The sequence below is a fragment of the Nymphaea colorata genome, unplaced genomic scaffold (assembly GCF_008831285.2).
Source record: "Nymphaea colorata isolate Beijing-Zhang1983 unplaced genomic scaffold, ASM883128v2 scaffold0203, whole genome shotgun sequence".
In the NCBI taxonomy this organism is placed as follows: domain Eukaryota; kingdom Viridiplantae; phylum Streptophyta; class Magnoliopsida; order Nymphaeales; family Nymphaeaceae; genus Nymphaea; species Nymphaea colorata.
In genome coordinates this window covers 37,020-47,540 of record NW_022204709.1, presented here as the reverse complement: position 1 = coordinate 47,540, position 10,521 = coordinate 37,020, and the positions used below count along the sequence as shown (strand labels likewise).

At 44.0% G+C, this 10,521-nt stretch overlaps 2 protein-coding genes across 2 annotated transcripts; both read left to right on the top strand.

Annotated features, from left to right (window-relative positions):
• The first annotated feature begins 1,556 nt into the window (after nucleotides 1-1,556).
• On the top strand, nucleotides 1,557-3,405 carry LOC116268296 (uncharacterized). Its single transcript, XM_031650009.1, has 3 exons — nucleotides 1,557-1,634; nucleotides 1,829-1,939; nucleotides 2,923-3,405. The coding sequence occupies exons 1-3, from the start codon at nucleotides 1,557-1,559 to the stop codon at nucleotides 3,403-3,405; spliced, it is 672 nt and encodes a 223-aa protein (XP_031505869.1).
• A 5,408-nt stretch (nucleotides 3,406-8,813) lies between these two features.
• On the top strand, nucleotides 8,814-10,027 carry LOC116268295 (uncharacterized). The gene is made up of 2 exons (XM_031650008.1): nucleotides 8,814-9,066; nucleotides 9,699-10,027. Exons 1-2 carry the CDS (start codon nucleotides 8,814-8,816, stop codon nucleotides 10,025-10,027), a joined length of 582 nt encoding a protein of 193 aa, XP_031505868.1.
• Nucleotides 10,028-10,521: the final 494 nt, after the last annotated feature.

Sequence of the window (10,521 nt, the reverse complement as noted above, 5' to 3'; positions counted from 1 at the left end):
CCCAACCCCAACCCCAACCCCAACCCCAACCCCAACCCCAACCCCAACCCCAACCCCAACCCCAACCCCAACCCCAACCCCAACCCCAACCCCAATATACACTGACGTGATCATGGACTTTAGATATTCTTTATTATCAATTATGTCATTTGGATTGATTAAACATATCCTAATATGATTTTCATCAAAAGCGCCTCCACTGGCAATCCCATTATCTTGTAATAATCTAAATGATGATGTTTGTGGAGGAGTCTAACCTGGAATTCTTTTGCACTGGTGCTACTTGCGGTTAATATGCGCTGATTTTTAGTTGTTTTATTACTATAATCACTGTATTCCGCAACTATGTCTGCAGATCACCCTTCACATGTTACCTCAGGCTTCTAGGTCAAGCTAGCCCGAATAATGGCACTCCCTCCCAACGCAAGGCCGGCACTATCGTAGTCAGATTGACTGCTGAAGACGCAAAACGCTTCATCGTATCGGGAGACGCCAACTCCAAAGAGTTTAAGATGAGGTTGCCACTGAAACTCAAATTGTCCAATGACCCCAACGATCCGCATGCCAAGATAAAGGCGAGATTAGTAATGGCTGACCATGCCACCAACGGAGGGGACTCACGCCATGATAAGCTGCAAAAGATCGAGTCCAAGCACAGCTCATAACATAAACCGGAAGAAGTTGAGGCAGCTTTACCCTCACTTTGTCCCCAAACATCCGAGGGAGGACAGCCCAACGCTCTGCTTCCCATCGAAGAAACTGGAGATCTGTTCCTGTAGACCTCTCCATCGTAGGTCATCGACCTGCCCTACAAGTCCCTTGGCGACTTCTTCTCTCAGATCAGCGAATAGCTAAGCACGAAATAGGTGTATTCTGTACTTTTGGACCATCAGCTCATTGAATCAATGCTGGCGGAGAGCAAGAAATCCCATCTTAACTTTTAGCAAACCCAGCAATTGCTTTCAATCATATTTGAGTATTTGGCACTGAGTAAGAACCAAAGCCAAGGTACAAATGCTACTGCCTTGGCTACCCGTTTGGAATTACGCAGTTTGCTGAATCTTTGGGTGGGGAATGGAAGCATTTGAGAGAATAGATTTTTCTTTCCAACAAGAACATTCTGAAGATTCTTGACTACATCCAGCCGAAATGCGATGAGGAGGGCAGTCGCTACACGCACTGCTACTTCAACCTTAAATTTGATCTCAGCAGTGAAGATTGGCTCGAGTTACATAGGCAGTTAAGTATCAGTGCAGGTACAATCACAAGGCCTTCTGCTTCCTGACCAACTATCTCTTCACCTCTTGCAGGCGCATGGAGCAGATTAATAATGCCTGCATCAAAGAGATTGAGGATACTCTTGTTGCAACCATTCCAAACTTATCAAAGACAATCCATATTCCCATTCACTGTAGGGTGATGATTAATTGCTGCTTAAGCATCCCTCCTTCCGAGTCGGCAAGAGTTAATATCCTGCGAAGACTCTCAACCTCCAGAACGTGCCAAGGGAGAAAAAAATCTAGCTTCTCTAAACTTCATACAATCACGTGCTAGAGATGCCCAGCGTAACAGCGGAGCATTTTCTCGCCTTATCAAAGATGTTTGCTCACGTTCAGGCTCCGACCTTACAACAGGTGTGAAGATAAAGTCGATGAGGAAGAGGAGGGCAATATAGCGTGTCAAAGAAAAAGTTTTAGATGGTATTTCCGTGCGCCACAGGGCATAGCTTTTACTCGATGTCAATCCCAATCTATCTATCGACCAGTACACCGACTAGGAGTTCTAGCAGTACAAGCAACGCCTAAATGCTATTTTCCTGTAATTGTAGGAGAGCATTGAGTTCGGAGTAGATGACCTTCTTCGAGGAAGGTGTATGTTTGCCAGCATCGACGCTCTGAACAGTTGCTGTGAAGAGTTAAAGCAGAGATCCCCAAGAGAGGTACTTGCTACTTTCTGTCCGAAACAGACTGAGAGAGAAAAGCTGTGATGTGGTCTTGCATATTCGCATGGGCGAAACCATTGCAGAACTGCAGTTGGTCCTTAACTATAAATTGGCTCAAAACTAATTCAGTGCGAAGCTTGACCACTTGCGCAGGGCATTATTCTACAACCACATCACACATCTCAAACTATACAACGAAAAACTCACTTACCTCTTCTTGGAATAGGCTCTTGCATTCGTCAAGGACAATATTGGCCCTTGCTGCAAGATTGACTACAAAGAGAAGACCAACTACGCAAATACAAGGCTAAACCTGCAGCGTTTCATCTAAAATTTGCCATTCAAAATAGACAGGACTGAAGTTGAAGGAGGATAGCTGGAGTTATCGATGCTTGCTGCTGAAGTGGCTCAGTTTAAGGCCATAGTCGACCACCCAACAAGTGGAAAGTGGTTCCTTCTCCTCATCGGGAAAAGAAAATGGAGATTTCCTCTACCAGCTGGGAAATTACGATAAATCACTTGAGCAGGGTTTGCATTATTGCAGGACTGTAGAGGAAAAGCATGGATAACTTATATAGCATGCGTAGACGAAAGTGCTGGCTCCTGAGGAAAGATAAATTCTGAAGAACTACGCAGGTGCAGTCTACGTTATTGGCAAGATCCACATGAGAAGAAAAACTACATCCAAGCAGTTGAAAGATTGGAGTATTCTGAAAGACTGACAAAAGTGTTGGGAAACCGCGATGAGTATGTGGTGGAGACACTGCAGCACTTAGGAGAGATTAATACCGTCGAGGCAATTTCCCCAGATCCATTTAAATATACAAAAATTTGCTCAATTTCCAAGAATCATCCGTAAACGCTCTACAGAGCAATACTCACAGACACTGATGGCGTTGGCATTGGTCTACCAACATCAGGGTAACTATTTTGAGTCTATTAAACACTTCCAGAAGCTACTTTCGCTACTTTAGAAATAGAAGGGGAAGGAGCATATTCACTTGGCCACTGTCTACAACCACCTCGGCGCCACTTACAACTTGGAAGGCTCTCTTTCCTCCAGTCTGGCAGCCTACAAGCAGAGCTTATCCATTATCGAGAAGGAAAAGGGAAGAAACAGCATTGATTGCGCGAATGTACTGGCCAACATTGCTCTCATTTACGAAAACGACGGGAATTACTATGAGGCAATCAGATACTATGAGCAAGCAGTGGGAATATGCAGTAAGCACAACCTGAAGGAAGGCACATACGCCAATTCTGCTTTCGGCCTAGGAAAATGTTACTCTGCTCTTAAAAACTACACGAAAGCCATCGAAGTCTACGGCAAGGCACTCGAGTATTACGGACAACAGAAGGGACAAATGTACTATGCTACAATCACCGAAATTGCAGTCGCATATGAAGGTCTGGGAGAAGATGAAAAGGCTAACCAGTATTATGATCGTCTGCAATCACATTGATTTATTTAATACATTTTACACACAAAAGACACATACGAAGTAAACTAAATCTTTCTCGAGGATTGTATGAGCCCAAGATGATGAATATCTGGTTGATAAATCCAATTGGATCCAACATTTATGTGAAAATATACTTCAATCCTGGAGTTATCTCATTTTATGTCCGGTACTATCGTATAATAACATAAATAAAACCTATGGAAAGAGAATACTTCAATAAGAGCAACATAGATTTCTCCAAGTTCTCATAACCCCCCGAAGACCCCCAGCGCAATAAAATTTACACTTACTCCTCTTAGATCTCCCAAAACCTCAAAGAACACGCAGAGTTCACGCAGATTTAGACCCGACAATACCGCAACAAGTAATTTCGAATGTACGAAGGATCTTTCACTCTGCGCACAAGTATCAAGTGCCAGTTTATGACTACAGTCGAGCCGGGAACAGCAATCCTGTCTATCAGTAGTTCTACCGCACCCATCGCAAATTCGTGAAGCCCTATGGCTAGCTAACGAAGCACGCTGATACTCTAAACAAGAATAAATCGCTGATCCGTCGGTGCCACTTTGATATTCCCATCACTGTGGACATCCACCAGCCGAAACCGAAGACCAGTTGCAGCTATTTAAAGACTCGCAGGACCACCACCAGAGCCACTACCAGATACGAAAAACCAGAAGCATTGGGCGCCACCACGACTGCAGCCCCCAGAAAGGAGGAATTCGACAAGACCATTAGCAACCAGTTCGTGGTGTTTCGGCGTTTATTTGAGAAGGAAAGAAACGGAAAGAGCGACAGGAAGGATTTGAATAATTCCATGAACAGGCTGTTGGCGGCTTAGATGATCAACCTGCAGATCAGTCACACCAACGCCAAGGCGAGGAGCAAGACCATCGAGGCCTGATCACTCAATTTTACATACCGACTGTTATAATTCAATAGAAACATGGACTTCTCAGGTAAAACCGCTCTTAGATAGGCCTCGACGATGTCCTCGAAGAAGACACCTACATTCCCACCTTCAGCAAGGCGCCAAGGACTACCACTAAGCCACTCGCGAGAAACAACTCCACCAAGTCGATAGAAAATGCAAGCGTTCCTGTTCCCCCACCTCCTCCGCCGCCTCCCCCAAGGACCAACTTGCTGCAGATACACAAATAGACGAGAAAGGAAGTGATGAGCTTCGAAGACTTGCTTAAAAATCAGAGCGAGCCAACTGCACCACCGCCACCACCTCCTCTTCTAGAGAAGCGTGCAGAGTCGAAGGAGGTGAGATTCGAGTCGCCGAAGCAGTAGAGGAGGCCACAGGCAAAGCTGAACGACAGTTACTGGAACGACGATGATGACGACGCACCGCCTGTAGTAGCGCCTAACCGCATGAAACCTCCGATTGCGCGCAGGGGAGACGATAGCCGATCAGTAGCAAGTCGTCGTAACGATGATAACCGTTCTGTAACCTCAAATGCTGACTTCAAGCGTAAGGAAGAGGTAGAGCAATTCAATAATCTTTCAGCTCCACAGCCACAATCCCATCCCCAGCCAAACGTTTCAATTAACCTGACGCCTCCTCCCACATATGCTTCCCTTGATAAGACTATGGAGATAAAGAGAGAGCCTGTTATCTACGCTACCTAACCCAAACAGATCAACGTGGTGGCTGATACGAGCGAACTTAAGAAGATGCTGGAGGAACAGCTTAAGATTCAACGCGAATTTTCATAAAAGATACTGAAGGAAGAACAAGAGACTCATAAAAGAGAGGTGGAGAGGCTCAAGGAGATGCATAAAGAAGAAGTAGCACGCAAGATATAGCTTAAGATCTTTTAAATTTAAAAAATGAAAGAATTTTATGAAATGCAGCTAAAGGCGAGGGGATAACGAGCAGAATAATTACGAGAGCTAGAACAAGTAAATCGCAAAGTGGAGGAAGGCATAAAAGCTCTGGAGAAGGCAGAGGAGAACTTAGGAACAAGGGTGCACAATATGAATAGAGCATGCAGACCAGAGCCAACCAAAATAAACTGATAACTGATTTTGCTAATGAAAAATAGACTCATGTGCAGCAGTTATTCGCCAAATTGTAGGCTAGGGAAAAGGAGTTTCGCTAGGAAAGACAACGTGGTTTGGCTTAGCTCGATAGGGAAAGACGAAAATTGTAATAAGCTGAAGCCAAATTATACAGGAGAGAAAGAGAGTTAGAGGAAAAATATTTCAAGAAAGAAAGGTTGTTGATTGAAGAGTATGAGGATAAACAGCGTAAGCTAGCAGAGGGATAGTCTCAAGTAAGGCTCAAAAAAATGGAATTGGAGCAATAAAGATTGCGTTTGCAGCAAGAGCGATAGGAAGGCCTACTAAGGCAGCGCAAGGCATAAGAAGCTAGAGTAAAGCTTATGGAAGAACTGCAAGGTTAGCGTGTAAAGCTAGCAACCAGGTAGATGGAGATGAGCTCACGTAATCACTAATGGTAAATGAAGGAAAACGAATTACTGATGAAGTAGAAATAAGTGGCTGGCAGATTCAAACTGATCGAGCTGGAGAGAAAACGAGTATAAGTGGAAAGAGAGATGAAGAAGAGGCCCGGAACGGAATCAAAAATAGGATTCAATTTCGATAAAACATAAATAGGCCCCTCACCCCTTGAGAAGAGCATAAAGCAACTAAAAGATGAGTACCTGAGAAACCTCGGCCACATATGAGTCATTTTTCCTAATATCTCTTTGATTATTTATCCTTTTGCATGGATAATATTCTCCCACCCTTTGTGAATTGAGTTTACTCCTCTCGACATCATTAATTAATGAAATCAAAGTACTACGATTCCGGCAAGTTCAAGGCGTCTCTAGTCACCTTCATTTTGTTCCTCGGCGGTACAGCTGGCCTTCTTTACTTCACGATCACCGAATGTCTTCAATAGTGCACAAACGATACGCTTCATCCGACTCCTTGCCTGTACGATGGCAAATCGTTTTGCTGCGCGGGCAGCAAGGAAAACCTGCCTGCGAGTTGCTCGGGTTGTTTAGAGGAAAGTGACTACTGTACGGAGTTCATCGTGGGAAGCGCTGCCTGTTTCATCCTGGCTGCTATCTCTTTCATCTATCTGTGCATGTTGCGGCGGGTGCACCTCAAAAACGTGGAGCGGTCCAACTGGAGCGGGATGGCCAGTCTCGCCACCTACAAGGGGAAAGCGAGGAAAATGGAATGTATCGCCGCAGCAATGACGCCAATGATCTATCATCAAAAATAGTTGAATTTTAGTGATTTGGGATAGATTTTGGGTTTCGAGATGGATCACCACTTTTGGTTGAAATAGGGCGTCAGGTCGATCTTGATGGCGGGTCTGTTGTAGCCAACCTCGTTGGTATCTGCGTGGGGATACATGGCGTAGATGTGGTTAGTCTCGAAGTCCATCACCACCACCTGAGAATCTCCAGTAGTGGCACGAGGTGCAGCATATCTCCACACATCTTCAGGGGTGATCTTGCCGTATTTGGGGACAAAGTGGTTCTTGAAGCAGGTCTTATCGTCGTGGTAGGCCTTCCAGATCATGCCCTCCATCTTGGGATGGCTCTCGCCGAAGTGCCAGTCAGTGTCGTCGTAGATATTCAGCTCCTTCTCGGAATATTCAATCAGTCTGTAGGTGTTGTTGACGCTGGAGCCGATTCCGAAGTAAACTGAACAGGTCCTGTCTGTTGTCTTGAGAGTGTCAGGGCATCGTCAATCGTCTTTGAAAATTGGAGAATATCACGCAAGACATAGTTCCATGGCTTTCCGAAACGAGTCATGTTTTCTGGTGAAGAGCCTCTTAGTCTTTATGACACTCCTATCTTGGCTGATGAATATCCTGTGAGACTGCCGATGAATCCCGCCCATCCGATGTTGCAAAGGGGACTGAGCCAACTTCAGAGGGGTGATAAACGGTTATCATGGGGAACAGGTTAATGGGCGATTGTGGATCCCAATCGAGAGCTCTGAGTTGGATGAGCTGTCCACTTTCAGTAGCTGGTCCCCACCATCCGCCGATGCTGCAGGAGGCCTTCAGCAGTTCAGGGACAAGATTGATCCTTCTCCACGTCTTGACGGGGATGCCTGATCCCTTGGCGATTCCTTTGAACTCTTCATCCCATCGTTTGGGGGTGTACTTCCTAGTGATGATGTAATTCAAATCAAGTAATTTTTTGATGATTCTATGCCAGTGCTTCCAATTTAGTTCTCAGCCACTGGGGAAGCATGCTAATCTTAGTTACGTTGTGGGCGATCAAGCCGGCTCCCCATTCGTAGAAACGCTTCACCATCACCTTCAGCTCATCCTTCATGAGGGTGCCATAGGCTTCGCCCATTTCGAAAGCGCTTCCCTTTACGGAACTACAAAGAATTTCCTTCCATCATAGTCTAAATTGAGTAATATCCTACCGTATGAATATTTTTTGCCGTTGGGGACAGATGCCACGAGGAGTGGCTACTGTGCCGAAAGCTAAAAACGGCTCTCATGGCCATCACATCCCTAGATTCCGTCACCTGGAATGGCAGTCACGAGGACAAGGAGGAAAAGTGTGAATAAGGGTTGCATAAAACTAATTGAATGATTAAGTTATACTCGTTGATGTTTATTAATGCGACCAAGATCATGCATAGAATGACCAAAGCCTAAGAGATTGCAATCCCACCTCATTTTTAGAGTTTTTAAGGCTCATCATCCATGAAAATATAAATAACTAATATTATTAAATATACTTGTTTGATACGAAAAAGAAAGGATTTACTTTAAAGAACACATCAGGCATTGGTATGGAGCCGAAATTAAAATATTTTTACCTTTACTTGTGCAGTCCTGATTTATCAATTTTTTTCTTGAGAATGCATCAATAACTAATAAATATCTTCTCCTTTACAGATTTAAGTACAAACAGTATTCATAATAGTATGTGAATGATAAATTTTATCAGGATAATCAAACTTAATGATGCTATTTCTTGATGTTGTTACCAAACCTTTCATATTGATTCGATTATGCGTATGCTATTATAGCATTAACTCCAGACATATGTAGGGCCCAGAAATGATCAATAGTTTTGATTCTTTATCTACCAAATCATTAGATTTTTAATCATCTATAATATTACTATACTCCAACATGATTCAGCCAAACTCAACGCATTCAGCTACGGTCCCTTCCGCGGAGCCTTCGTCTTTGGTCTCCTGTCCTTGACCTCATGGGTCGTCCTCTTCATCCTCACTGCTCAATACTGCTCAACCAATTGTCTCTCATACACAACTTTCTACAATCCCTGCGTCAGTGGTGGCAACCTCTACTGCTGCAGCACCTACAGTCCATCTGGAACTTACTATTGCGGTTTCTACAATAGCTGTCTTTTGGATAATACTTCCTGTGGAGGAGTAAGCACTGGCTCATGGGTGGCAGGATCTTTGGCTGTTCTCGCGATCATCTTCATGTGCTGGCAGCGATGAAGTTCAGAAAGTTGAAGCAGTTGGCGATGATGAACTTGCAAAATCAGAACAACCCGATTTATGGAGGCAGCTTGAATCCCCTTCCTCCCAACTATTACCCCAACCAACAATACTCCAATCAACAGTTTTCCAACCAGGCATATCCCAATCAGCCTACAACAATCAACAGTATCAGAATGGCTATGCGCCTCCCAGGTACTACAACCAAAATTGATCACAATCACTTATACATATTGCTTATCAAATTTAATTAATTAGCTAAATTGGCTTAAATGGATTCTTTCTTCAGTAAAAGATTGAATTTGGAAGTAATTGATAGTTTAGCTTAAAGTTTCTTTATTATTTTCATATCATTTTCGTATGTATTAAGTTTTTAATCTTTTATTAGATAAACGGATTGTATAATCATCAATCTTTCTATCCAACATTATTTCACCCATTCTAATTGTTCGAATTTATTGCTCTTTATGGATAACTGTTCCAGTGCAATTTTTGTAATTAAAGATATTAAATGGCAATCATCAAATACTATTTTTGAACAGTTATTACGCAAGATTAATAAGCTTGTAGACATGCTCAAACAGACCATTATTGCATTACTCACTCTACTTCCCCTCATTTACTACCTGCAGACAACGCTTCCGCCGTCTGCTCCTGCTCTTGACCTTGCTTGCGGCTTCACCGACCACTTTCAACAATTCCTCACCAACAGTATGCATTCTATCTTAGCATAGACTACGCTAGCTGGGGTTTCGATAGGCCAGACCTTAAATGCGGTGCATACGGAGGTAAGTCTTCAGCTTCTGAACGACTGACTAAATTGCCAGTCATCTTCATCCATGGGAACAGCGATGTGGCTTTCGGAAGAGGCACGCAAGATGGCTATCTATCTTGGCAGACCGGTTTCAGAGAGCTTGCCACCTACTTCGGCTCTCAGGGGTACTCAAAGGCTGAGCTTTACACCACCACATGGGGACCAGCCAACTACACTGTTGCCTACCAGAACAACCACGCCAAAAAGTACGTCCAGCGTATGAGGGCGTTTGTCGAAGCAGTCCTTGCCTATACAAATGCCACCCAGGTGAACATAATCGGCCACTCGATGGGAGTAAGCATCGGTCGTAAGGTGGTCAAGGGGGGAAGCGCAGAGGATTAGAAAGAAGGAGTGTACAACGTGGGTGCTAACTTGACAGCAAAGGTGAAGGCATTCGTTGGTCTTGCAGGCGCCAACCTGGGACTGAATTCCTGCTTAGGCCAGGTGCTATTGCCCACCTGCAGCAACATTGACGGTTTCGATCCAGGATCCACCCCCACAACAGGCCGTCCAAGTTCCTCAGCGAAATCAACAACTCAACGCTGAAATAGGGAACCAACACATACACCATCTGGTCCAAATACGACGATTTGATCCTCAACGACTGCGTAGTGTGGGGAAAAATCACAAGCAGGATCCCACAGCAGACATAAGAAGTCATCAAGAACTCCAAAGAATGGACTCACTTCTACGTGAGGGACAGATCTGGTCCAGATCTCATCAAATGGTTGTGATTGCACTATTCTCTTCAAATGATATGAACAGGAAAAAATAAATTTTATATGTTTTTGATATAAAATTAGAGTATTTGCTCAATACTTCTTAAGACACTTCCC

Bases quoted from the DNA above. Each gene is read 5' to 3' on its own strand.
- LOC116268295 (XM_031650008.1), top strand. From the start codon at position 8,814: ATGGGTGGCAGGATCTTTGGCTGTTCTCGCGATCATCTTCATGTGCTG. The intron at 9,067-9,698 runs GTACTACAACCA...CTAAATTGCCAG, and splicing joins AATGGCTATGCGCCTCCCAG to TCATCTTCATCCATGGGAAC.
- LOC116268296 (XM_031650009.1), top strand. From the start codon at position 1,557: ATGCCCAGCGTAACAGCGGAGCATTTTCTCGCCTTATCAAAGATGTTT. The intron at 1,635-1,828 runs GTGTGAAGATAA...CTGTAATTGTAG, and splicing joins AGGCTCCGACCTTACAACAG to GAGAGCATTGAGTTCGGAGT. The intron at 1,940-2,922 runs GTACTTGCTACT...CTTTAGAAATAG, and splicing joins AGCAGAGATCCCCAAGAGAG to AAGGGGAAGGAGCATATTCA.